This window comes from Macaca mulatta, chromosome 7 (genome assembly GCF_049350105.2).
Source record: "Macaca mulatta isolate MMU2019108-1 chromosome 7, T2T-MMU8v2.0, whole genome shotgun sequence".
Taxonomy (NCBI): domain Eukaryota; kingdom Metazoa; phylum Chordata; class Mammalia; order Primates; family Cercopithecidae; genus Macaca; species Macaca mulatta.
In genome coordinates, this window is record NC_133412.1 from 178,415,044 (window position 1) to 178,440,885 (window position 25,842).

The following is a 25,842-nucleotide window of genomic DNA, read 5'->3' on the forward strand; positions in this document are numbered from 1 at the left end:
AGGCCAGGGCTGCCCCCGACATGTCCCCGTCCCTGGGCTACTACCTGCTGCCCCTGCCTCTGTTTTCCTTCAGCAAGACGAGAGAGCCCTCCAGGCCATCTTGGTGGGGACCAAGTGACAGCACAAGTTCAGCGGGGCGTCACGGGAGTGTGGGGACCCCACACTCGGGAGGACTTTGCCCTGGTCCTGCCCCTCAGCCTGGGGTGGCAGAGACCTTTACCTAGCTGTGAACACTGGGCCTGCCCACCCCTGGCTAAGAAATGATCCCAGAGCCAATCACAGCTTCCCGGGTCCAGGAACTTCGCCTCCGCCCTGCATGGGGCTGCCCACTTCCAAGGTGGGCACAGACACACACGTGCCGCTGGGCCGTGCTCCCCTGTGGCCCCAGAATTCAGGAGGGGGTCTGGAATTCAGAACTCAGGGCCCAGAATTCAGGATGGGGTCTGGGCAGGGCCTGCTCCACCCGGAGGCCGTTCCTCCCTTCTCCTGCCCACTCTGAGACAGAGGGTTGGTGACTCTCGGCAGTGGCCTCTGGCTCTGCCCCGCCCTGGGTGCTGGGGCTGCAGTCTGGCTGTGACTGTCAGGGGAGCTGGGGACTGCCCCTCCCACCCTCCTTCTGGGGGTCTTCTCCTAGCTTGAGGGTTAAGCTGAGAGTGTCCTGAGTAAGACACCTTGGGGTGTCTGTCCAGAGAGCTTCCCCACCTCAGGGAACTTGGGGTCCTGAGGGCTCTATCTCACGCCAGATGCCTCTGGGAGGGCCTGCAACTTGGGCAGTGTATCCCCACAAACGGGCAGGCTGCGGCTATGTGTGGCTGGGGACTGGCTCCCCAGGGGCCAGCCAGAATCCCTCCACCCACACACCAGGGCCTCAGCCGCTGAAATGGGGCTCCAGGGTCACAGCTGTGGGAGCATGGGAGAAGGTGAGAGGGGCTACCAGCCCCCATCCCAGTCCTTCCCCACCAGCTGAAGCCTGCGCTCCTGTCAGCACACCCAGCTCCAGTCTCCTCCCCATGTGCTCCTCTGGGGACAGACGCCTGGCTAGGGAGGACCACAGAAGTGGGCCTGGACTCAGGAATTCATGCCCCCACCCACAGCATCACCAGGCCCAAGCCCAACTCACAGCCGCCCCTGGCACATACAAGGCCCCACACCTGCTGCAGGCGCCACCCCGGGGAGAAGGCGTCCCATTCACGCAGCCTCCACCTCTTCCCTGGACCACCGAGATGGGGACACCGGCCCAGCCCACTGGTTGCCCACAGCCTTCCTGAGGCTGGGTGCCAGGGCCTGGGGCGTAAGCCCTGGTGGGGCCTGGGTGAGAAACCGAGGCTCCCCAGGCCCTGATGCATCAGCAGAGCCGCTGCCCTGCCCCCATGGCCTGACTGGCACTGCTCGCCTCCACCCTCCACAGGCAGGGATGCCCACAGCATCAATGATTGATGCTTGCTGCGGCAGCTGCAGCAACATAAGCAAAAATAGCTCTGCTGTGGTCCCTGCCCTGCCCCAGCCCCAGCCTTGCATCCAGCCCAGCCCCGTGCCCAGATGGAGGGGTGTGAGGTGAGGTGGGAGCATCTAGGACTGTCTCAGCTGCTGCCTGCCCCTGCTCAGTCTTTTACATGGAGATGATAGGGAAGGACCCCCGTGACCAGGTGGGGGACACTTGTCCACCCAGCCTCCTACTCTTGCCTGACCACACGACTCCTGACCTCTAACCGCCTCCCTCTCCCCCAAAGCTGGGTGCCCGTTTCAGGCCTGGGTATGTCCCCAGGTCCACTTCCCCTGCACCCACAGCTGGGATCAGGAAATGTGGCAGTGGTGGGGCATGTCGGGGTGCTGCTATCGTTCCACTCGGGTGGTTTTCTTTCAACCCCCGTGTCTTTATCGGGCCCTCTGGCTCAGCAGTCCGTGTGTGCTAGCCTGGGATCTGAGCAGCAGCAGGTTCCCATGCTGCCGCCTGCAAGCCCTGCCATTGCTGCTGCCAGAGGCGAGGACACGCACACTTCCCAGCTTGCCCTAGGGACTTGGGGCTGAGGATCCCAGAAGACCGGGATGCCTGGGTGTTTCTGGGGACCCCTCCCCAGTCAGTCCTTGCTCATCAGGTGATGCTGGGAGATCCCAAGATGACTGTGGGGCTCTGTGACAGGTGGCACTTGCCCCAGGACCTAGGCTGGCCCCTTCCTCCTGAGACTAGGGTAGGAAAGCTCGGCTCCTCTGCAGAAGGGAAGGTGCTCCCCACACACCCATTGAGCAGGGCTGGGGCTCAGGGTGGACTGAGGTGGCTGGAGAGGTCCTGGGAGGGCCACATGCGCTCCTCCTCCTGACCACACTCCACCTGCCCCTCCATGCCCCTCGGGAGTCATGGCTAATGTTTCCCCCACACCCGGACTTTAATGGGGACCCACCCTCTCTGGCCCAGTCTCCCCTATCGGCTGGGCCAGTTCAACTTGAGCAGTGGCTGCTCCGATCGCCAACCTGGAAGCCTTATCCTCAGCTCATGCCCTTCAGGCTGTGCCGTGAAGCAGGATGGTCTGCCCAGAAGCTGGCCCAAGAAGCCAGCGGCAGCCTAGCAGCTACCTGGACTGCCCCACCTCCTCCTGCAACCAGGGTTGCACACCTGATGTCAAGGTTGCCACCGCCATTTCCTCTGCACCTTGGCTTCCCCGAGGTGGCACCTTTTAGTGGTTTGCAAGGGGTCACTCAGGTGTATTGGTTCCCTGCTGCTGCCATAACCAAATATCACCAACGCAGTGGTCGAAAACAACATGTGCGCATTTGTCAACTCCAGTTCTAGGTGTGGGCAGGATGGAAGCCTCCCTTGCAGGTTTCAAGGGAGATCTGTTTCCCGGTCCTTTCAGCCTCCAGAGGCATCTGCAATCCTGTATCACTCCAGCTCTGCTTCCATCTTTGTGTCTCCTCTCTGACTCTGACCTTCCTGCTTCCTTCTCAGGACCTTTGTGATTACACCCATCATCCAGGCTCCGCTCCTCCTCTCAAAAGCCTTAATTTAAGCCCATCTATAAAGTATCTTTGACCCAGCAAGGTCACATATTCACAGGTTCCAGGGATTAGGATGTGGACATCTCTGTGGGGCTCTGTTCAGCTACTACACCAGCTCATCAACCCATATGAGTCATTTTTATCCTCCAACCACCCTGGGGGTACCATGCTCCACACACTCTCCACGTGGAAGCTGAGGCCCAGCCAGGGGTGGGGAATTGCAGAGAACCAGGGGAGCAGTTCCTGTCCCAGCTCTGCTTCTCATGCAGGCCTTTGGGGCGGGGCCTCAGTTTCCCCACCTGTACACAAGGACAACACTCCTCCTGCCCCCCTTCCAGCTCCCTGGGCCTCAAGGACAGCAAGGACAATGCAGTGGATGAGGGGCAGCAGTAGGAATGGACACTGCCCTTAAGCTGGCAAGACAGGCCCAGGCCTGGTCTACAAACCCAGCCAGCTCCTGATCACCGTCCTTAGAGTCACTGAGGTGCTGGGGTGGCCAAGCCAAGGTTCAGTCCTGGACAGTCTGACCAAAGAGCTCCCGTACTGCATGGCCCAGCTGCTCTGCCCCTCAGGAAGGAGCAGGGACACGAGGCTGGGTCTAAGGTGCAGAGAATGATCTCATCTTGTCATTTGTAAAATTAAATTTTTCTGTAGCTTGGCTGAGAAGGACCAGGGAGGGAAGGGGTGATTCAAGCAAGGACAGAGTCCAGGCAGGACCCCAGGCCCCAGGATGGGAGAAATATGAGCCTGTGGTAGATAGGGGATGGACAGCAGGTGGTGTGGCTCAGGGCTTCACCAGGGCCAGGCCCTGCCCTTACCCAGAGGAGGCAGTGATGGGGGCCAGTCTGGGAAGGCCAGGGAGGAGATGGAGTCAAGGTTGACTCCTTGAGTCTGGGGGTGAAGGCAGATGGCAGAAGGCCTGGAAGCCCGGAGGGGAGCTGGTAGAGGCCAGCCTAGCTCCTTGGTCGTCCTGTGGCTGGAGAGGAGCTGTCTGCCAGCCCTGCTCTGCCCGAGTCTGGCTGGTGACAAGGGAGGGCGGCACTCCGTGGGGACTACGAGGGAGGGGTGGAGCCTCCCCGCCGCTCCTTCCCCCAGGAATGGGGACGAGTTAGGAGTAGGCGAGGTTTTGGGGTTCAGGAGTCAGCAAGACGGACTTGGCTCTTGCCTGGGGGAGCTGGAGTCCTGAGGGGCCGTCGCTCAGCTGCACCCACAGCGGGGTCGGCGGCGCAGCGAGTTCGGCTGCGGGGCGCAGGGAGAGGGGGCTGCGGGACCTGGGGAGCTCGTCACGATAAAGAAAGAACCACTTGGCCGGGCGCGGTGGCTCAAGCCTGTAATCCCAGCACTTTGGGAGGCCGAGACGGGCGGATCACGAGGTCAGGAGATCGAGACCATCCTGGCTAACACGGTGAAACCCCGTCTCTACTAAAAAATACAAAAAACTAGCCGGGCGAGGCGGCGGGCGCCTGTAGTCCCAGCTACTCGGGAGGCTGAGGCAGGAGAATGGCGTGAACCCGGGAGGCGGAGCTTGCAGTGAGCTGAGATCCGGCCACTACACTCCAGCCTGGGCGACAGAGTGAGGCTCCGTCTCAAAAAAAAGAAAAAAAAAAAAAAGAACCACTCTAGGGCCAGGCACGGTGGCTCAAGCCTGTAATTCCAGGACTTTGGGAGGCCGAGGCGGGCGGGTCACGAGGTCAGGAGATCGAGACCATCCTGGCTAACATGGTGAAACCCCGTCTTTATTAAAATACAAAAAATCAGCTGGGCGTGGTGGCGGGCGCCAGTAGTCCCAGTTACTCGGGAGGCTGAGGAAAGAGAATGGGGTGAACCCAGAAGGCGGAGCTTGCAGTGAGCCGAGATCACGCCACTGCAATCCAGCCTGGGCGACAGAGAGACTCCGTCTCAAAAAAAAAAAAGAAAGAAAGAAAGAAAGAACCACGCGGGCGGCGAACTGAGCACGGACAGAAAGCTCGAGCGGCCCCGCGCCCAGGGCTGGGCCGGTGGGGAAGCCCGATCCCACCAGCAGCGGAGGCGGCACGGTCAGGGAGGGCGGGTCCGGGGCGGGGCCTGGAGGGCGGGGGCCGGCGCTGGCCACGCCCCTATGCGTGCTGACGCCGCGTCGGCGGACGCCGGAAGCGGAGCTGGCGCACGCCGTTGCTAGGCAACGGGGCGGCGCAGGCAGGAGGGGACTGCTGTTTGCAGGTTTATCTCGGCCTGGCCCCGCGCGGCCCTGCCGAGGCGGCGACGAAGGTGGTGCGGGGCCCGGGCCGGGGCCCAGGACACGCGGGGACTCTCGGGAGCCGTGGGCCAGGCGCGTAGCCGGCCACCTGGGACCCCGTCCAGGCTCAGGCGGTCCAGGGCTGCCCTGCGGGCCGCGTGCGAGAGGGACTCTTGGGAGGCCCTGGGGCGCCGCACCCACTCCCTCTGGCCAGCGTGGACCTCCCAGGCCCCCTCGCGGGTCTCTCCAGAGCAGGAGCCCCGCCTTGGGCCGCCGCTCTCACACCTGCCGTGGGTCCGGTACACGCCCCTGTGTCGGACTCCGCGCTCGCACGCGTAGGAGGAAGCCAGGACTCCCGGGCGACCGGGCCGTGCCTGTGGTTTGTATCAGTTCCACAGCAGCACGTGGGCACTTTCCAGCGTCAGCCACTGGGCAGCCCGGGGCACTCCTGCAGCGTCCCCAGGCCCTCTCCAGGGCAGGGGAAGGTTGGGCAGTCCCGGGCGGCCAGCACCGCGACGTGCATGTCTCCTGAGCAGCTGCCCATCGGGCCTCTGCTGGCCTGGCGGCTCCAAGATGCAAAACCGGCAGGAGCTGGGGGGAGAGCCTTTGAGTGACCTCCGGGAGGAAGCAGCCAGCGCTTCCCTCCGAGTGGCACCTGAGAGGCTAAGTGATGCCAGTTTGGAATGGATACGGACCTGCCCCGACCTTCTCCTGTCCGATGGGGAAGCCAGCATCTCCCTGCCCCGTGAGGGCGGTTCCACCTGCGTTACCCGATATCCTGACCCTGGGGAACACAGCAGCACTTGGGGGGAGTTTGAAGGCTTTCGGGAATCTTCAGCCAAGTCTGGACAATTCTCACAGTCCCTTGAACTCCTGGAGAGACCCACAGAACCCCAGCCACCAAGAACCACTTCTGCCCCAAAGGAGTGCAGTTCTCACCAACCGTGCCAGGGTGGACCTTGGGTGACAGGAACTGCTGCCGTCCCACCTTCTGAGGTACTTCTGCCGTGCTGTGGTCACCATGTTGAGTGGGATATGTGTACACACCAAGAGGCCTGCAGCCCTCGAATGTTGTGGCGTGCTGGCCAGGGAGGGGGCTGAGAGCCTCGGAGGGTCTGCTGCTCTCCTGGCCTTCGTCCCTGGCCATGTGGTTGGCTGTCCCATCCTGAGGCCAGGGAAGGAATGAGTTGGCAGAGGAAGCTGCAGAAATGGGTCACACCAAGGCCAGGTGGGGGCCACCTGAGCTGGGTCACTCTCTCTGACCATTCCTCCCCCGGCCTGTCCACTCCCCATTGGCGGGGACTGCACTGGTCCCAGCTCAGGGCATTTGAGGAGGAGCTTTTTGTCTGAATTCTTAATCTGCTGAGTTTAGAAGTCTCAGAGCTTCTAAAATCACATGATCACATTTCAACTTTCTTGTAATGAATTGGGTGACGCCCGATCCAACCTGTCCGGGAGCTTGTAATGAATTGGGTGATGCCCAGTCCGACCTGTCCGGGAGCCAGGGTCCCAGCCCTCAGCCCCCTGCGCCCTGCTCTTTCAGAGCAGACTGCTGGGTGTTTACTGTTTGGTGACGCTTCCGCTCCTTCTCTTTTCCTGTCTTCTTCCTTGCATTGTTCCTCTTTTTCTGCCACCTCTTCCCAAATGGTTCATCCCAAACACCATCATGAGAGATAAGAAATAAAACCAATGAGGAAGGAAATAAAGATATTTAGGTTCTCAGGGCTGGACTGTTTGTTTTCTAAAGCAGTTTCCCTGGAATCCTGATGAGATCCAGTCTTAATAGAGTAAGGTCTGCTGTAATGCTTGTTTTGAATACAGGATTTGTTTTCCAGCATGATTGATGTATTAGGGTACAATTTGAGCATAGTTGAAATTTCACAAGAAAGAGTAGATGAATGCAAAAAACTGCCCCCAGCTGAGCTGGGGCCGGTTGGAATGCATGAGACTCGCACACGCACACCCTCACACAACGCTCAGCGCCCCGACGTAGCACACCTGTCAACACCTGGTGTTAGGACCTCTCCCAGTTCAGACCGCCCTCCTCCTACCCCTTCACACTAACTCAGCCTGCGAGTCTTCATCTTTTCCAAGGTAAAGTGCTGTGCTTATTGTAGTATGTATAATTTCTTTTTTTTTTTTTTTTTGAGATGGAGTCTCACTCTGTCACCCAGGCTGGAGTGCAGTGGCGCAATCTCGGCTCACTGCAACCTCCGCCTCCTGGGTTCAAGCAATTCTCCTGCCTCAGCCTCCTAAGTAGCTGGAATTACAGGCACACACCACCATGCCCAGCTAATTTTTGCATTTTTAGTAGAGACGGGGTTTCACCATGTTGGCCAGCCTGGTCTTGAACTCCTGACCTCGCAATCCACCCACCTGGGCCTCCCAGAGTGCTGGAATTACAGGTGTGAGCCACCGCGCCTGACCACATGTATAATTTCTTAACCAAACATGGAAAACAGAACTAACATTATTGGGTGACCATCTTTTTTCATGTGTCACTAATGAAGTTTGAATGTTTTGCCCTAACCCCACCTTTCCCATGAGTCCTCTGGTTTTGTGTGATTTTGCTAACATGGTGATTTTTAGGAATGAATATGTCAAGTGATAGTAACACTAATGGTATGGTCAATTACAAATTTCATTTCCATTACAGTTATTTCTTTGGAATAAGGTAACGTTATGTATGTCTTTCTCCTAACTTTGGTATGCTTTTGTTCTTTCAGTCCATTCTCAGCTATGAGAACATTTTAAAGTGTGCTTTTCAAGAAGTAACAGTCCAGCAGGCAGCTGAAGACGTTTCCACCATAGACCATTTCCTAGAAATAAGCAGTGAAGAAAAACCTGGCCTTGAATGTGTACATAAATTGTGGTAATGAACTTAAATATTTCTTACAGCAACTGCATTTGTACTTTTGTTTGATAGAAGCAGGTGTGTGAGGCTTTGTTTTTGCCTTTATAGAGAGTAGCATCTCTCCCGAAGTCCCTGCTGTCTGTGGGTCATGGGGTCCTATGAGAAGCAGGCAGCACGATTGCTCCAGCTGTGGCCTTCCACTCGGAGCCCTGTTCATCCCCCTCCCCCACCAGCTCACCTGGAGCAGTTGGACTCGAGCCCAGCTCACCTTGCATCTCAGTGCAGTGCTGGTGGAGTAGGTGGGGGGCTCGCACTCAGTGCGAGTGGCTGGTGGGCCTGAGCAGTGGGCACAGGGGCTTTCTGGGGGACTTGGCTGAGTGGACCCTGGCTGCCTCATGGTCCTCAGCCACAGAGTTCTAGAAAACAGTCCACACTCTGAAGCCCCATTGTCAGCCCCAGGCCCCAGCCCCAGGGGTGCTCCCAGTGCTGCCTGCAGGGCTGTGGGCTTCCAGGGGAAAGTGCACCCGCAGTCGCTCGCAGATGGCCCTTTTCCAGGGACACACTTTCAACTAAGCATTGAAAGACAAACAGTGCTCTAGCGGATTAGGCAGCAGTGGTTGAGAAGCTCAAGGTAAGTTGGCCCAAGGCCCCAGAGGGAGGAGGGAAGTGAAGGTTGGGGAGAGCTAGCTTCCGTGCCCCTCGGTGTGGTCTGTGGAGTGGGTCTCCCAGCAGCCAGGGGAGAGCCAGGTCAGCCTGCTGATTTGTGTGTCTATGAGCAGGCCTGGACTTCAGAGAGCTCTGCAGACAGGCCATTCTGGGCTCCAGCCCAGCCCACTGTGGCCTCTACTGGGGTCCAACCCAGCACCTACCCCCAGGGCACCCTCCACAGGGGCTTGAGGACAGAAGCCTGGAGCCCAGAAGGCCACAACCAGCATTGCCCAGATGGCCAGTATGCCCTCTGTATGTGGTGCTTCTGCCAAGCATGATCCCTGGGGAAAAACTGCCAAGAATGTGGTCCCAGCAAGCTGATGGTGGGGGTGGGCACTGTGCTGGCAGGATTGACGTCTCTGTCCCCGGCAGCATGACTCTCGGACCCAGAGGCGTGGGGAGTCCTGGGTGTCAGGACTTGGCAGGGCTGGACACTCGTGGAACAGAAGGCTGGATGGTACTTTGGGGGTGGAGTAGAGCATGGTTTGTGTGTTCTGAAACACTGGGGTATTTTTTGGAAATGGTTTGGCGTTTAGCACATCTGCTGTTATTCTGGAGTTATCTGGAGTGCAGTGGCGCAATCTCAGCTCACTGCAACCTCCGCCTCCTAGGCTCAAGCAATCCTCCTGCCTCAGTCTCCTGAGTACTGGGACTCCAGGCACCTGACACCACGCCCAGCTAATTTTTGTATTTTTTGTAGAGACAGGGTTTTGCTATGTTGCTCAGGCTGGTCTCGAACTCCTGAGCTCAAGTGATTTGCCCTCCTTGGTCTCCCAGAGTGCTGGGTTTACAGGTGCGAGCTGCCGCACCTGGCCTTGTACTCATTTTCCCTTCTCTACTAGAGCATGAACTTCCTACAGGCAGACCTTCTCAGTCCCTCACAGTACATAGCAGTGACGTGGCACATAGTAGACATTCACTGTTGGTTTGTTCATTTGTTCTCCTAAGCATGCATTGGTACTCTTGGTTCGTGAGCATCTATTTTGTACTCAGCACAGTTCTAGGCACTTGAGTGAACAAAACCAGCAAAATACCTGGCCTCATGGAGCTTCCACTCCTTGGAGGAGACAGTCAGTAGTGGCAGTGAGTAAGCTACTCCAGGCCAGGTGCTGTGAGGCATAGAGGGGGCACGGGAGGTGGGTTGGGGTACTGCAGGATGGCACGTGTTGTTTGAATAAAAGTATAAATGGACAAATAAACGAGGCAGGCCAGTGCTCCTGCAGGGAACACTGTTATTATTATTATTATTATTATTATTATTTTTTTTTTTTTTGAGATGGAGTCTCGCTGTGTCGCCCAGGGTGGAGTGCAGTGGTGCAATCTCCACTCCCTGCAACCTCCGCCTCCCGGGTTCAAGCGATTCTCCTGCCTCAGCCTCCCCAGTAGCTGGGATTACAGGCGCCCATATTTGTATTTTTAGTAGAGATGGGGTTTCACTATGTTGGCCAGGCAAATCTTGAACTCCTGACCTCGTGATCCGCCCACCTCGGCATCCCAAAGTGCTGGGATTACAGGCGTGAGCCACCATGCCCAGCCCGGGAATGCTGTTTCTAGAGTTCTTAACAGAACTCTCGTGAGTCTCGGCTTGGGGGTAAAGGGCAGGCGCCCCCGTTGTGTGCCTTGGGCAGTGCTTCAGTGATCTCCTCAGAAGGCTTTCAAGGTCACCTTTTAACAATTTCATCTGTTTTCCAGTAATGAATCCAGAAAACTCTGGAGAGCCCTTCAGAGCAAACATACCACGTCTACTTCTCAATGCCTCTGGAGCGAGTCCCGTTGCCAGGAGAACTTCTTTCTTGTTCTCGGAATAGATGCTACGCAGAAGGTAGGTCGTTTGGGTTGACACAGGGCTCCTGAGAGCGTGGTTGAACTTCACTGTAGCCAGTGGCCCTTGGCCGCGCCCAAGGGGTAGGTGTAGGCAGAAGTGTGGGGTCAGATGGGTTAAAGCCACTAGGTGGCCCCATAAACTTGTCAAGGCCATTGGATGAATCCCGAATGCTTGAGGCAGGAGCCAGAAAAGCCTAGAGCAGGAGGTAAGGAAAGGCTCTGGAAAGGCCTGAGCCCGCACCTGACAAAGCACAAAGAGATGGGCATCAGTGCACACACACTGCCGCGCACACACCACCATGCACACACCACACACACTGCCACACGCACGCCACTGCTGCTGTGCGCACACACCGCCGCACGCACCACTGCCACGCACAGACTGCAGACTGCCGTGCATGTGCTCAAGCTCCGGGGCTGTCACCGAAAACACCAGTCACAGGGAGGGCCGCCTTTCAGCAATCTAGATTTCAAGGGTCTTTCTTCATTCTTAAATATTATGGAAAATTTCAAACATGGAAAACTCAAAAACGGCCAGCCAGGCAGGCAGATTGGCCCTGATGCAGACAGGGGCATGAAAACGGTTGCCCTGTTGGCCCGTGGGCCACATTGGGCTGGCCAGGAAGGAAGTGAAGGGCAGAAAGGAACAGAGAGGTTCCCAGTGAGATCAGCCCTGACTGTGTCATTGTGAGGAAAACGGAGAACCAGGAGGCTAGGAAACGGGAGCCTGAATAGAAGGCTCAGAGGTGGGCCAGCTCCGAGGGTGTGTCTGAAAGTGGCCGTTAAGGTGTTATTCCCGCTGAGCAGCTGAGGGGCGCTGAGGTCCTGAAGGGAAGCAAGGCCTGTGAGCCGGGGATGGGGCAGCGAGTGGCAGGGCTAGGGGAAACGGGTGACCTGACCTGCAGAGGGGCCTGAGAGAACTTTGCAGTTTTAGAATGAAATTAGTAGAAGGGCTCCGGGGAAAAGAAAACAGGAGACAAAATGATGCCTGTACTGGCCGTCTGATGGGGTCTGTCTCCTTAGAAGCTTTCTGGAGGCCAGGGCCCCATCATGGAAGATTGTGACCTCAGAGAGCCTGAAGGGCTCCTCACTGTCGGCAGCTTCCGTCTCCAGCATTGTAAAGCCCTGATCCAGACCAAGGTGAGTGGTCACCAAGGAGAGGCCTCGGGGAACCGCGCTGGTGGTGTCCACACATGCGGAGGCCTCTGCTTTCTCTGATGTGAGTCAGTTGCTTGTTTTATTCCGTTGAGTCTTGTGGACTTACAGAAAACAAACGTTGCTACTATTTAGGGCAGACAGGCAAATTGTTAACACCACTGCAGGGTGCCAAGGAACAGAATATCATCCAGAAAGACTCTTAGGCCAGAGGACCCAGGATATGGGTGGGTCACACAGGAGAACTGGCAGGAGAAGCCAGGCAGAGAAGGAGCTGCAGGGAAGCTGAGACGCCAGGTATGGATGATGAGGCTGGAAGGATGAGGCGGGACCAGGCTGTGACTGTTGGGCCGGGGATGTGACTTCGCCTGGGCAGCTGTCATGGACTGATCTGACTGGCGGCCTCAGTCACAGGCCGCTTACCTTACACAGGGTCTGCCCACAGCTTTCTCATGAGCTGCAGTTCTTGCCGCAGAGTCACTTCATCACATCATCACAGCCGGGCTCAAGGCAGAGGGGATGGGGAGAGAAGGGGATTTCTTCCTGCAGCTCTCTTTTATCAGGGGAAGAAAAGCTTTTCTGGGCTGGGGGCTGGAGCCCACTCTTAGACCAGGTATTGCAGGAGGGGTGAGATGGCCAGGCCTAGCTCACCTGGTTTCCTCTCATCCTGGAGACCCAGGACCCTGGAACAGTCGGGGCTCATTGTGTACACCCAGGAGATGGTGGGAGGGACACATGGGCGGCCATCTGCATGAAGAGTGACATGCAGGGAGGTGCAGGGGTAAAGTACTGCCCTGTGGTCTGGTAGAAGGTGACAAGGACCTGAGCCTGAGCTGGGACAGCAGGAAGGTTGCATAGCAGAGGAGGCAGCCAGGGTCAGCTTCTGGGCTAGAATTTGGCATGAATGTGGCACTGCCCCCAGCTGACGTGGGGTGGGTGCCCTGAGTGGTCAGCATACAGGTGACAGGTGACAGGTGCCATGGTGCAACAGAAGAGGGCCCTCATCGGCCGTCTTCACAGGCTGTCCATCTTTTTGAAAAACACCACAGCACGGGAGGGTTGTCCTAGAGCAGCAGGCCGTAAAGACATGTTCGTGGCTGTGTTGTTCACAACAGCCCATACTGGGCAGACATCCAGCCGCAGCTATTTGGGGGAAGTCTGTGGTGTAGTCCAAGAGTGGCCACTGCAGGGCTGTGAGTGTGGAGGGTAGTGGCAGCCTCCACCAAGGAATGCCAGACACGTAGCACAAGGGCCAGAGACCCCTCCTAAGATGTGGGCCCACTGCGGTCTTCGGGGCTGGCTGCAGGCCAGAGCCATAGACTCAATCCTGAGAAGCCCCAGCATGTTTTCCCTGTGTGCCTCTCTGGTGACACCTCATGATGAGAAGGTTTCTAAGAGGAGAACCAAGGAGAGAACACTAGGGGGCCGAGAGGCCGGGGCGGCCAGGGGCAGACGCCCAAGCTAGCGTTTCTCATTGCCGGGGGTGTGCGTGCCTGACTGCTGTCCTCTCATCTCAGCTCTCGGGGCCGCCTGGCAGCAGACAGGGGAGGCTGATGACATGCAGCCGCTTCCTGAAGACCCCCTCGTGCGGAGGTGGCCAGCACATCACTATTCCAAGGAAAAAGATGTTCACTCCACGCAAGCTCAAACTGACACTCTTTAATAGCGACGTTTGCTAAAATCAGGAGTACTTGGTACCTTTATGAGGAATTTTTCATTTTCTTCCTGGTTGGGTTGATGTGGAAACCAGAACTGTCTGTGGAGCTGTTTTCCAGATCCCAGGCCCATTCCTGGGATCTCTCCAACGGGACCTGTCCTGTGCTCTGGGCTCATCTCAGGTCTGACCAGGAGATGGAGGATGTGTCCTTGGCAGAGCCAGTCCTTGTGGGGAAACAGAGGTTTCTGGGTGCCATGGCAGGCTGTCGGGGTCCAGGTGGCACCCATGGGCCCCCTGCCCCATGTGAATGCTGCTGGCACCTGGCGGGGGGTACCCAGGGATGGACCCTGGGCATGGCTTCTGGGCTGCTTAGTCCAGGGGGAACAACTTGTGGTCAAATCCATGAGTTCAGAGGAAAAGGGGAAGGTGCTGAAATGTCACCAGAGAGACAGCTGTTGAGAGTACTCAGAAACCCTCTAGCTGTCACACTCTGCCCTGGCCCTGGCTGCCATGTGGTCAGGGCACCATGAGGGTGTGCAGTTTCCTCAAAGCCTCGCAGGTGCCCTCACTCACTGCCCGGGCCTCTGCCCAGCAGCCTCAAGGACAGGCCTTTCTCCCTCATGGTTGTGGACAGGAAGTCACACCACTGGCCTGCGAGAGCTTCTGGTGGGCCCATGGCTTCCCCTAATTATCTGCTAAGGGAAACCGTGCTCTTCGAACGGCAGAGCCAAGAAGTCAGCCCTGACTTTTGTACAATTTTATGAAATAAAACCGCCTAGATAAGCCTGTTCTCACTGCTTCATCAGCTGGGGGGACTGATACCTGAAATCCTGTCCCCAGGGGAGGCCTGAAGTCTAAGCAAGCAGCCACCCTGGCTGTCTCTGTTCCAGCCAAGGCCACACGGGGGACCACAGCCCCCATGTCGCCGTGGTTATCAGTGGGATGTGCGCAGTGATGGGCAGGAGGTTCCATCACAGGGGAGGAGGAAGCGGATGTCCCTGCACACACCGTGGCCTCGGCCACCCAGCTGCACAGCCAGCACCATGCTGCATGTGACTTGAGGTCTGCGATGAGGATCATTCCTTTTTGTTTGTTTTTGGATATCACATGTTTTGGAAAGCTGTTTTTATTTTTCATTTTCAGCCAGGTGAAACTGGGAATTTAGACTTTTTCTAACATGCAGCTTCCTTCAAAGGCACTGTCTTTTGGGCCCCTTTACAAAGCCCTTCCAGGAGATGCCCTGGTTTCCTAACCTTTAAAAGTTAGACTTTAACAAGCCAAAATATTCCATCCTGCTCCTTCCATTCCAAGATTTGGGTTCAGGCTGTGCCACGGCATCACGCTGTCACCCGTGGTGGCCCTTGCTCCTCACCTGGCTGGATGTTGGTGACCCACAGACCTCAGAAGGCCAAGCCTTTCTCCTGACCTCCCTGTGGCCTTACAGGAGCCTCAGAAGCAACAGGTTCCAAACCTGACTTCTGTGGTGCCCGGTAGAGAAGAGAGGCCCTGCTGCTCTTGTCCCCAGAGGCGAGTGAGAGGAGGACCCTCACAGGGTCAGGTAAGGAGGGACCAGGCAACATGCATGCAAACCGCTTGCCCACTGTGCGGCTGCCAAGCCCCCAGGGTCTGGAGGACCCTGCAACAGACAGGTTCAAAGCTCCCCGGCCCGCTCAGGTCCACGCTGAGCGCTCAGGAAGAAAGTGCCACAGCTGGGAGTGGGGGCAGGGAGCTGACAGACACTCCCCCAAGAACGCCCCTCTCACAGACGTGCTGGGATTTTTGTTCCCAAAGTCTGGAGGCCCAGCAGGGGGGCTGGGAGAGTGGGTGGGAGGCAAGCCCCCAAAGGCTGAGGAAGAGGCAGCAGGGCTACAAGACGCCCCCCGGCACCAGGCAAGGGGCTGGAATGGAGAGCAAAGGAAGCCCCCAGTGGCCAAAAAGGACGGCAGTCCAGCTGAAGAACAGAGAAATCATGCAGCCCCCAAAGCCGGTGGCTTGGCTGTGACACACAGGCTGATGTCCACAATCACTGTGCTCAGAGCTCAGACCCCACCGAAGCCGTGCCCTGATCCACCCTCAGGGCATCTGAAGGCCTAACTACAGCTGCAGAGAAGTCCAGAACCAGCTCAACTGCAGGAAAGGACAACTCCGTCCCCACTCGGGCAGCCTCACAGCGGAAGGCACGTGCCCCTCGCGGGAAATAAACATTGCTTCAGCCTCTATTGTTCTTTTATACGAACTGTCTAGCCTACAATAAGACATTACAAGACACATGAAAAGGCAAGAAAACGTGAGCCACAGTGAGCAGCAGAAGCAGAGACAGCCCCAGTGGTAAAACTGAAGTCAAGGGCTTTGAAGGAACTCTGGGGAGGTGGGGAGGGCCTGTGGAAATAGCAGGTGACATTCACGAAGTGATAGAGACATTCAGCAGAAACAGGGACACTTCAGAAAAGAACAAAATGAAGATGCTAGAAATGAAAAAAATAGTATATAAATGAATCATCTTTAGATGGGTTTAACAGCAGACTGGACACCACAGAGGGATGGATCAGTTAACTTGAAGATCGGTCACTAGAGAAGATCCAACCACAGAGAGAGGGGAGGGAAAACGACAGAGGGTCCAAGATCTTCGGGCCAAAGTCAGATGGCCTAACCGGTTGTAACTGGAGTCCCAGAGCAGGAACAGGAGAGAATAAAGAAGAAATATTCCAAGACTGAATCGCTAAGAACTTTCTGAAATTCATGAAAGAAAATAATCCACAGATCCAAGAATCTCCGTAACTGCAAGGAGGTTATGTGGAGAAAACCACACCTGAACACATACTACAGGCCTTAAAGGCAGCTAGGGTGGAAACAGGAGATTCGTATAGAGAAGCAATGATAAGAACAATGGCTCACTTCCCACCAGAAGGCCACATCTGCACTGCTGAAGGGAAAAGGAAGGTCAAACTAGAAGTTCATGTACATTGAAATACTCTTTAGGCCGGTCACAGGGGCTCACACCTGTAATCCCAGCACTTTGGGAGGCTGAGACAGGTGAGTCACCTGAGGTCAGGAGTTTGAGACCAGCCTGGCCAACATGGAGAAACCCTGTCTCTACTAAAAGTACAAAAATCAGCCTGGCGTGGTGGCGCATGCCTGTAATACAAGCTACTCGGGAGGCTGAGACGAGAGTCACTTGAACCTGGGAGGGGTAGGTTGCAGTGAGCCGAGATCATGCCATTGCACTCCAGCCTGGCGACACAGCGAGACTCCATCTCAAAAAAAAAAAAAGAAGTATTATTTAAAAATGAAGGCATTATCAGCCAGGATACAGAAACCACACCAGCTATCTGAAGAAGAAAAACTATAAAGAATTACTAGGCCTGGTGTGTGGTTCACACCTGTAATCCCAGCACTTTGAGAGGCCAAGGTGGAAGGATCGCTTGAGGCCAGGAGTTTGAGACCAGGCTGGGCAATATAGTGAGACCCCCCCATCTCTACAAAAAGTAAAAAAAAATTAGCCTGGTGTGGTGGCGCTCACCTGTAGTCCAGCTACTCAGGAGGCTGAAGTGGGAGGATTGCTTGAGCCCAGGAGTTGGAGGCTGCAGTGAGCTGTGATCACGCCATTGCACTCCAGCCTGGGCAACAGAGTAAGACCCCTTCTCTTAAAAAAAAAAAAAAAAAAAAAGAACAACAAAAAAAATTAACTAGTAAAAGTTGGTTAACTACTAAAAGGGTCTTGGTTTGGTTTGGTTTGGTTTTGATTACAGACAGGGTCTTGCCATGTTGCCCAGGCTGGTTTTGAACTCCTGAGCTCAAGCAATCCTCCTGCCTTGGCCTCTCTCTTTGTTTTTTGTTTTTCAATAAAGACTTATTTCATAGGCCCTGAAGTAGCAGGTGCGGGAAAGCAGCTTCTCTGGGTTAGGGGTGAAGTACAGTGAGGAATTAAGGCCTGACGCCCTCCCAGGCTGAGATGCAGGCCTTTCACAGCGAGTGTGGCTGCACAGGAACAGGCCTAGGCAAAGGAGCTGAGCTGGAGCTGATCTGCAGGGACAGCTGGCAGGAAGACAGGTGCCCCCAGGAGCACCCTACTGGAGTGGTTCAGGAGCAGAGCCAGTGCAAACATGGGGCATGCTGGGGTCCATTGTGCCATGTTGGGCTCATGTGCCAAATAATACTGATAGAGGACCTGACCCAAGAGGGAAGCCCCCTCTCCCAGCCAGCGGCTACCCCCTCCCAGCTGTCCCCAGTCCGTGCTGAGTATAGAGAGGTGTAGAGCCAGCCATTTCTGCCCACCTCAGCCTCAGATGGGCACTCTGCCCTGGGCCCATGGGTGTGGCAGATGCCCTTCCTCCCACAGATGCCAGGCTTGCATCGAGGCTGGCAGCTTTCCTCTGCCTGCTCCTGCTTTCTAACCCTTTTGTCCTTCATAAGTATTTCCCCAAATTTCTTGAATGTGTAAATCTATCCTGGCCTTTGATTCCTAGAGGCCCTGAAGGAACGTGACCATCACCTGGCCTGAGTGACACTGCAAAGCCCTCGTTCTTTCTAGTGGACGTGGAGCTCTCTCCAAGCGGATCAGATGCTGAGCCGTCAGCCACATCAGAGGCCAGGGACATGGCCTTCAGAGACTTTGGCCATCATGCAAAACACCTGGCCACCCTGAAGCCTCTATGCTGGAGAAATGTCTGGAGCGATCCCAGAGATGCTGACAGATGCTCAAGGACCCGGCTGCTGGAGCCTTCGGCCAGCATGCCAGCCCTGGGAGGGAGGAAGCCTTCAGGGCGGGGTGCACCCAGCTGCAGCCGCTGCCTGACAGCAATGGCCTGACAGATCCCTGCAAGAACCACCCGGCTGAGCCCAGCCAAGCCCTGGCATGAGATCATGGCAGTAACAGATGGTAGGTGCTGCATGCTGTGAAGCTAGTGATGGTGGCTACACAGCAGGAGGTCACGAGAACAACGCATGTCCAGATAACCAGTGGGTCCACAGAGGTCACTGGAAACTTAGACAGTAATTGAAACTGAATAATGAAAGTGCACTGATCAAAATCTGAGTGAAAGCAGTGCTTAGAAGGAAATTTATAGCTTTAAATGTTTATATTAGAAAATAAGAAAAGTACAAAACCACCTAAGATTTCATGTTAAGGTGCAAGAAAAAGAGCAAATTAAACCAAAAGGTAAGCAGAAAGAAGGAAATAAAACTGAGAGCCAAAATCAACAAAATGGAAAATGGCAGAACACTAGGAAAAAGGGATGGTTGTAAGTGAAGATGAAAGAGCATGTGATGTGCGACTCTCGCGTGACTCCTGATTCAAACAAACCAAAGGTAGAGATAACTTGCAATAGCGCACAGCGAGGAAAAGGAGGCAGCCTCTGCCCAACACAGCCAGGAGATAGCCTCGGAAATCGGAGAAAATATTTGGAAACCATATATCTGATAAGGGGTTAATATCCAAAATACATAAGGAACTCAAACAACTTAACAGAAAGAAAACCTAGATAACCTGATTGAAAAAATAGGAAAAGGACCTGAACAGACATTTTTCTTTTGTTTTTTTTTTTTTTTTTTTTGGAGATGGAGTCTTGCTCTGTCAGCCAGGCTGGGGTGCAGTGGCACGATGTTAGCTCACTGCAAACTTTGCCTCCTGAGTTTAAGCAATTCTCCTGCCTCAGCCTCCCGAGTACCTGGGGCTACAGGCACCCGCCACCACACCCGGCTAATTTTTGTATTTTTAGTATAGACGGGGTTTCACCATGTTGGCCAGGCTGGTCTCGAACTCCTGACCTCAGGTGACCTGCCGCCTCAGCCTCCCAAAGTGCTGGGATTACAGGCGTGAGCCACCGCGCCCAGCCGAGCAGACATTTTCCAAAAAAAAAATATATATATATATATACACACACACATACACAAATGGCCAACAGCTATACGAAACCAATGCTCCATATCAGTAATCATCAGGGAAATACAAATCAAGACTGCAATAAGATATCCCCTCACACCTGTTAGATGGCTATTCTAAACAGACAAAATGTCGGTGATGGTGTAGAGAAACGGGAATGCTTGTGCACTGTTGGTGGGAGTGTAAAGTAGTACCGCCATTATGGAAAACAGTATGGAGATGCCTGAAAAAGTTAAAAATAGAACTACCATATCATCCAGCAGTCCCACTACAGGGTATTGATCCAAAGGAAAGGAAATGAGTATGTTGAAGAGATACCCGCACCCCCATGTTTACTGCAGCACTAGTCAAGCCAAGCTATGGAATCAACGTAGGTATCCAACAACAGATGAATGGATAAAGAAAATGCGGTACATATGCACAACGGGATACTATTCAGCTGCAAAAAAAAAAAAAAAAAAAAAGAAATCCTGTCATTTGCAACTGTATAGATGAACCTGAAGCATTTATGCTAAATGAAATAAGCTAGGTACAGAAAGACAAATCCCACGTGATCTCACTCATACGTGGAACCTAAAAAGTCAAACTTGCCAGGTGTGGTGGCTCACGCCTGTAATCCCAGCACTTTGGGAGGCCAATGCAAGAGGATCATGTGAGTCCAGCAGTCTGAAACCAGCCTGGGCAACAAAGTGATACCTCATCTTTACACAAAGATAAAGGCCGGGGGTCTGATGTGGTGGCTCATGCCTGTAATCCCAGCACTTTGGGAGGCTGAGGCAGGCGGATCACGAGGTCAATAGATCAAGACCATTGGCCAACATGGTGAAACCCCATCTCTACTAAAAATACAAAAATTGGCTGGGCATGGTGGTATGTGCCTGTAGTCCCAGCTACTTGGGAGGCTGAGGTAGGAAAATTGCTTGAACCTGGGAGGCACAGGTTGCAGTGAGCCAAGATCGGGCCACTGCAGTCCTGCCTGGCAACAGAGCAAGACTCTGTCTCAAAATAAATAAATAAAGGCTGGGCATGGTGGCTCAAGCCTGTAATCCCAGGACTTTGGGAGGCTGAGGCGGGTGGATCACGAGGTCAGGAGTTCGAGACCAGCCTGGCCAACATAGTGAAACCCCATCTCTACTAATAATACAAAAAATTAGCCTGGTGTGGTGGCACATGCCTGTAATCCCAGCTACTCAGGAGGCTGAGGCAGGAGAATCGCTTGAACCCGGGAGGCAGAGGCTGCAGTGAGCAGAGATTGCACCACTGCACTCTAGCCTGGGCGGCAGAGCAAGACTCTGTCTCAAAAAAAATAATAACAAATAAATCCACTAAGAGAGTAGGTTTAAGTATTCTCACCCCAAAAAGTGACGTGTGGTGGTGCACATTAATTAGTTCTATTTAGCTGTTTCACAATGTACACATATTTCAAAACATGTTGTATATGATAAACATATACAATTTTTATTTGTCAATTTAAAAATTAATTTTATTTATTTATTTTGAGACAGAGTCTCGCTCTGTCACCCAGGCTGGAGTACAGTGGTGCGATCTCGGCTCACTGCAACCTCCGCCTCCCAGGTTCAAGCGATCCTCCTGCCTCAGCCTCCCGAGTAGCTGTGACTACAGGCCACCACGCCTGGCTAATTTTTGTATTTTTAGTAGAGACAGGGTTTCACCATCTTGGCCAGGCTGGTCTCGAACTCCTGACCTTGTGATCCGCCTGCCTTGGCCTCCCAAAGTGCTGGGATTACAGGCATGAGCTGCCACGCCCGGCCTAAAAATTAATTATTATTATTATTTTTTTTTTGAGATGGAGTTTCGCTTTGTTGCCCAGGCTAGAGTGCGGTGGTGCGATCTTGACTCACTGCAGCCTCTGCCTCCCGGGTTCAAGCAATTATCTGCTTCAGCTTCCCGAGTAGCTGGGATTACAGGCACCTGCCATCACGCCTGGCTAATTTTTGTATTTTTAGTAGAGATGCAATTTCACCATCTTGGCCAGACTGGTCTTGAACTCCTGACCTCGTGATCTGCCTGCCTTGGCCTCCCAAAGTGCTGGGATTACAGGCATGAGCCACCATGCCCGGCCTAAAAATAAATTATTATTATTATTATTTTTTTTTTTTTTTTTTTTTTTTTTTTGAGACGGAGTCTCATGCTGTTGCCCAGGCTGGAGTGCAGTGGCGCGATCTCGGCTCACTGCAAGCTCCGCCTCCCGGGTTCCCGCCATTCTCCTGCCTCAGCCTCCTGAGTGGCTGGGACTACAGGCGCCCGCCACCGCGCCCGGCTAATTTTTTGTATTTTTAGTAGAGACGGGGTTTCACTGTGGTCTCGATCTCCTGACCTTGTGATCCGCCCGCCTCGGCCTCCCAAAGTGCTGGGATTACAGGCTTGAGCCACCGCGCCCGGCCTATTATTTTTTTTGAGATGGAGTTTTGCTTTGTCGCCCAGGCTGGAGTGCAGTGGCGTGATCTCAACTCACTGCAGTCTCCACCTCCCGGGTTCAAGCAATTCTCTGCTTCAGCTTCCCAAGTAGCTGGGATTACAGGCACCTGCCATCACGCCTGGCTAATTTTTGTATTTTTAGTAGAGACGGGGTTTCACCATCTTGGCCAGGCTGGTCTTGAACTCCTGACCTCGTGATCCACCCACCTCGGCCTCCCAAAGTGCTGGGATTACAGGCGTGAGCCACCGCGCCCAACCAAAAAAATTAATTAAAAAAAAAAAAAAAAAAAAAAAACAGCCACACACACAACCTGGGCAAACCTCACGACATGTAAAGCCCAGGCCCTGCAAGTGCCCATTCACAAGCAGATCAGGCCCACAAATCCTGTTGGCACGGTGGGGACGCACCTCCCCTACCTTAACCCATAGCAGCTACAGGGTGTCTTCCTGTGTAACCTGTTGCCAAGTGGACACTGACAATGCTGGCATGTTCTGGACTCTACTATGTACCTCAATTTTTAAAAGTTAAAAAGGAAATAAAAGGGGCCGGGCGCGGTGGCTCACGCCTGTAATCCCAACACTTTGGGTGGCTGAGGCGGGCAGATCACAAGGTCAGGAGATCGAGACCACCCTGGCTAACACTGTGAAACCCTGTCTCTACTAAAAATACAAAAATTAGCCGGGCGTGGTGGCGGGCACATGTAGTCCCAGCTATTCAGGAGGCCGAGGCATGAGAATCGCTTGAACCCAGGAGGCGGAGTTTGCAGTGGGCCGAGATCGCGCCACTGTACTCCAATCTGGGCCACAGAGTGAGACTCTGTCTCAAAAAAAAAAAAAAAGAAAAGACAATTTAGGGGGAAAATCAAAGACGTTTGAATATGAAGCAGGTGTTAGATGATATGAAGGAATTCTCCATAATTTTCCAGTTACAATATGGTGTAAACCAAAAAGCATCTGAGGCAGCTCTCATTCAAGTTAGGTGTTTATTTTGCCAGCTCCCAGGAAAAAGAAACACAAAACCACAGGAACGGTCTGTGATCTGTGCTTTTTCCAAAGAGCAAGATTTGGGGACTTCAATACATATATATTTTTTGAGATGGAGTCTTGCCCTGTTGCCCAGGCTGGAGTGCAGTGGCACGATCTCGGCTCACTGCAACCTCTGTCTCCCAGGTTCAAGTGATTCTCCTGCCTCAGTCTCGGGAGTAGCTGGGATTACAGGTACACGCCACCATGCCCAGATAATTTCCTGCACCTTTGGTACAGATGGGGTTTCACCATGTTGGCCAGCCTGGTCTCGAACTCCTGACCTCGTGATCTGCCTGCCTTGGCCTCCCAAAGTGCTGGGATTACAGGTGTGAGCTACTGCACCCAGCCGGGACTTCAATATTTAAAGGGGAAAGAGGAAAGAAAAAGAGGGGAGGGCAGATAAAAGGGGCAAGCAGTTCCATTCTGAGTTTTTGATCAGCGTTCACTGAATCCACGTTACAGGCGAGGGTGTAGAGCAGTCACGCAGTTGTCTCACTCAGCAAATTGTGCTTTTGTAAGATACAGCACACAAGTGCAGCTGCCTGTGGAGGCCTGTGGCCTTCTACCTGCAGCTGTTTGCTCAGAAACAAAAAGGCGGTTTCTTGAGTCAGTTTCCAGCTTAATTTTTCCCATTGGCATAGTGAATTTGGGGGTCCTGAGATTGTATTTTTTTCACAATGGTATTGCGGTTGTGTAAGAAAACATCTTTTTTGGCTGGGCACATTTGCTCACACCTGTAATACAAGTACTTTGGGAGGTCAAAGCAAGCGGATCACCTGAGGCCAGGAGTTTGAGATAGCCAACATGGTGAAACCCCACCTCTACTAAAAATACAAAAAATTAGCTGGGCATCGTAGCAGGCACCTGTAATCCCAGGTACTTGGGAGGCTGAGGCAGGAGGACTGATTGAACCCAGGAGGCAGAGATTGCAGTGAGCTGAGATCGTGCCATTGCATTCCAGTCTGGGCAACAAGAGCGAAACTCCATCTCAATCAATCAATCAATCAATCAATCAATAAGTCTTAAAAAGTTTAACCCGGCCGGGTGCGGTGGCTCATGCCTGTAATCCCAGCACTTTGGGAGACTGAGGCAAGCAGATCATGAGGTCAGGAGTTTGAGACCAGCCTGGCCAACATGGTAAAACCCCATCTCTACTAATAATACAAAATTTAGCTGGGCATGGTGGCACATGCCTATAGTCCCAGCTACTCAGGAGGCTGAGGCAGGAGAATTGCTTGTACCCGGGAGGCAGAGGTTGCAGGGAGCTGAGATTGTGCCACTGCACTCCAGCCTGGGTGACGGAGGGAAACTCCGTCTCAAAAAAAAAAAAAAAAAAAAAAAGGAACTTTAACGTGTTTTTAGGGTCAAAATGTCTTTAACATCTGGGATTTGCTTTAAAATTCTTTCAGAAACTCAAAAAAAAAAAAAAAGACCAGGTGCAGTGGCTCATGCCTCTAATTCCAGCACTTTGGGAGGCCGAGGCGGGCGGATCACCTGAGGTCAGGAGTTTGAGACCAGTCTGGCCAACATGGCGAAATCCTGTCTCTACTGAAAATAAAAAATTAGCCGGGTGTGGTGGTGGGCACCTGTAACCCAAGCTACTTTGGAGGCTGAGGCAGGAGAATTGCTTGAACCTAGGAGGTAGAGGTTACAGTGAGCCAGGATTGTGCCACTGCACTCCAGCCTAGACAACAGAGCAAGAGACTCTGTCTCAAAGAAAAAAAAAAAGATGAACAATGCTAATATCTGGTTAGCCCAGGTGGCAGGCCCGGGGCTCTGGGCTCCAGGTGTTTGCATTGTTCCAGGCAAGCCTGCCTGCTTCTGGACAGCACCTCCACCGCTGGCTGGGAGCTTTGCCTGGCTCTCCACTTGCATCCAGAAGGCGAGCATGGGGAACCAGGAGCCAAGTGTTTGGGGCAGTGGCAGGGGTTGTGGCCTCCTGGGAACCCTCCCAGTCCCCAGTGACCCTCAGCACCAGGCTGGCCAGGCCCATGGGCGGGGAGGAAAATGCACAGCCTGGGCTCCTGGCAGCCGCACGCAGTGTGACCACAGCTGAGCAGCTCTGCAGGAGTGGTGGCCCCATGGTCACAGGGACGGGATCACAAACCAGGATCCTTGAACGGGCTGGGATCTGACCACTTCCCTGGCCCTCACCCCCAGCACCCCCTCCAGCTGCACATGCACATACATGTAGTTGCACACACACATGCACACCCTCCTACACCACCCAGACAGTCCCCACAGCAGGCAGCCAGGATGGAGGGAGCACCTTTCCGCCTGTCTCACTGTGGGTCTGGGCTTGGGCTGACTTGGTACAGCCTCTGGCCAGGGTCAGGAGGCAGAGGCACCGCCCCGCCTGAGCTCTCGGAGCTGGGCAGTGCCCCTTGTTGTTCTCCTGCCCCTCAGTGGGTGGCTGGTCCTGCTGGGTGCCTGGGTCCAGCACAGCTGCCACAGGTTAGGCCACCAGCCTAGGCAGGAAGAACAGGGTGAAGATGGCAGAGCCCCTGGGAGAGCTTCCTGGGACCAGATCTTCAGCTTGTGGGCAGCAAGCACCCCACCTGGCTCTTGCCCTGCAGGCTGCCCGGCTTCATCACTGGTGGGGTCAGTGGTGGGGCAGCCCCTCCTGGTGCCCAGCACCACAGTGCCCTCTGTCCCCAGGCCTGCCCAGCGCTTTGTAGGGTCCTGGAATGCCCCTTCACTGATCCCGGTGGGAGATGAACCCACCTCTAATGAAAGTCCTGTCAACCAGATGCAGCCCACGGGCCTGGCTGTGCTGTGCCTCCGCTCCAGGAAGAGGATCCCCGGGCAGCCTGGTGGGCGGGTTCGCCTGGCATGCCGGATTTCTCCGCAGCTTGCGATAGAGGCACTTGCAGGGAGGCACACGTGTGAGCACAGGACACAGGAGCTTTCATCAGGCAGCGGCTGCGTGTTTGTAACAGTCCCGTCCAGGTTGCTTTATTTTGAATCTGAAATGGAGTTTTCGACTCCACTCTGGGCGTCCACCCAACAGGTGCCTGTGGACACCCACCTGCTCCCCACCATGCAACTTGCTAACCTTCAAGCGGATCAGTGTGACTACTCCCCAGTCT

The 25,842-nt window shown here is 54.4% G+C and overlaps 1 protein-coding gene across 4 annotated transcripts; it reads left to right on the forward strand.

Annotated features, from left to right (window-relative positions):
* Positions 1-5,150: 5,150 nt before the first annotated feature.
* Positions 5,151-18,638, forward strand: CLBA1 (clathrin binding box of aftiphilin containing 1). Of its 4 annotated transcripts, none has more exons than XM_015144598.3 (5): positions 5,151-6,205; positions 7,936-8,081; positions 10,464-10,593; positions 11,619-11,735; positions 17,874-18,638. In XM_015144598.3, the coding sequence occupies exons 1-5, from the start codon at positions 5,783-5,785 to the stop codon at positions 17,880-17,882; spliced, it is 825 nt and encodes a 274-aa protein (XP_015000084.1). In that variant the 5' UTR covers positions 5,151-5,782; the 3' UTR covers positions 17,883-18,638.
* The last annotated feature ends 7,204 nt before the right edge of the window (positions 18,639-25,842 follow it).